General features: G+C 40.8%; 1 protein-coding gene across 1 annotated transcript; it reads left to right on the top strand.

Moving 5' to 3' along the window:
• Positions 1 to 390: 390 nt before the first annotated feature.
• On the top strand, positions 391 to 1,338 carry LOC110579777 (olfactory receptor 6M1-like). The gene has a single exon (XM_021689437.2). It carries the CDS (start codon positions 391 to 393, stop codon positions 1,336 to 1,338), a length of 948 nt encoding a protein of 315 aa, XP_021545112.2.
• The last annotated feature ends 674 nt before the right edge of the window (positions 1,339 to 2,012 follow it).

Raw genomic sequence — 2,012 nt, 5'->3', positions numbered from 1 at the left:
TTCTCAGTTAAGTATTCTCTTTTCTCAGGCACAGAACGTCGCTGTGAAAACAGATCAGGAAGAATGCAAGACAGAAGGGAAGGGAGCACCAGATCAAAGAGAAAAATCATCGTAAAGACCAGAGCTTAATGGGACCACAGAGGTAATTTCATTCAACCAAAAATTTTAAATATGAGAATCCCAAGGTTAGAAGAAGTCATGTAATTTACCCAGGGTCCTACATTTATTAGAGTGAGTGAAATCAGCATGAAATCACTCTTGACTCTACATCGAAAGCTTTTACTACTTCATCTTTAGCACTGACATTGAGAGATGAAAACTAACTTTAGATAATTTTCATCTGTATCATTTTTTTTTCAGAGACATGCTGACCATTAGGTCTGGCGTGAGATGGATATGCAAAATCAGACCACAGTGACTGAATTTACCCTGACTGCCTTCCCTGTTATCCAGAAGCTTCAGATCTCCCTCTTTGTGGTCCTCCTGTTTACTTGTATGCTAACTCTAACAGGAAATACTGTCATCATTTCCTTAATCTGGGCTGATAATCGCCTCCAAACCCCAATGTACTTCTTCCTCAGTAATTTGTCATTTTTGGACATTTCATACACCACCTCAGTTACCCCAAAGCTGTTAGCTTGTCTCCTACAGGACAAGAAGACCATATCCTTTGCTGGCTGCATCACCCAAACATACTTCTTTTTTTTCCTGGGGACAGTGGAGTTTATCCTCCTGGTGGTGATGTCCTTTGATCGCTACGTGGCCATCTGTAACCCCCTGCGCTACACCATCATCATGAACAGCAGGGTCTGTCTCCTGCTGGTTCTGGGCTGCTGGGTAGGGGCCTTCTTTTCAGTGCTGTGCCCAACTATTGTGGTGTCCACACTGCCTTACTGTTATAGAGAAATTAGCCATTTCTTCTGTGACATTGCCCCTTTGCTGCAGGCGGCCTGCATAGACACTCATTTCATTGAGATGATAAGCTTCCTCTTATCCTCTCTTGTCCTTCTGACTTCGCTGGTATTCACCATTGTGTCCTACACTTACATCATTTCTACCATCCTGCACATCCCCTCAGCCCAAGGCCGTCAGAAGGCCTTCTCCACCTGTGCTTCTCACATCACGGTTGTGTCCATTGCCTACGGGAGCAACATCTTCATGTACGTGAGGCCCAACCAGAGCCACTCGCTGGAGTTTGATAAAGTGACGGCTGTCCTCACCACAGTGGTGACCCCTCTTCTGAACCTCTTCATTTATAGCCTAAGGAATGAAAAGGTAAAAGAAGTTTTGAGAGAAGCAATCCACAAAATTATGTCCTTATGGCACAAGAGAACTTGAACCTTTTTGCACAGGAGAACTTGAAAGTTAGTGTGCTAATCATGACTATGCTCAACCCTTGGACTCCATGTGGAGAAAAGCATACTTGAAGACCATAAAGTCAAAGATTTGTGGGAATATATAAAAAGGCTTCATGCCACATCAGATACAAGGTATTACAGTCAAGGTCCAGAGTAGGCAATTCAAGCATAGAAAAAATAATACGTTTTTTAAAAAAATTTTTTTATTGTTATGTTAATCCCCATACATTACATCATTAGTTTTAGATGAAGTGTTCCATGATTCATTGTTTGTGCATAACACCCAGTGCTCCATGCAGAACGTGCCGTCTATGATACCCATCACCAGGCTAATCCATCCTCCCACCCCCTCCCCTCTAGAAAATAACACGTTTTAAACCCTATTGTTGCACTCTCTCACATACAGAATATCATGAATTAATGTAAAATACTTAACTGAAGTCAGAAGACCTGAATTTTAAGCATGGCTGTATTTCTTTTTTTATCACACGACACTTACGTTATCTGAACTTTCATTTTCTCATTGTTAAAAGTAGGAAATATTTTACATTTTACACTCTTTTTCCTTTTTTCTTTTTCTTATTATAGTCTTAACCTTATGGCCTAAGAAATACAACCACAGATAATTGTAAGTTCATGCTTTTTCTAGGTATT

The sequence above is a fragment of the Neomonachus schauinslandi genome, unplaced genomic scaffold, assembly GCF_002201575.2.
Source record: "Neomonachus schauinslandi unplaced genomic scaffold, ASM220157v2 HiC_scaffold_1958, whole genome shotgun sequence".
In the NCBI taxonomy this organism is placed as follows: Eukaryota; Metazoa; Chordata; class Mammalia; order Carnivora; family Phocidae; genus Neomonachus; species Neomonachus schauinslandi.
Note: the sequence above shows the minus strand (reverse complement) of the source record. Positions and strands in the feature narration are given on the sequence as shown.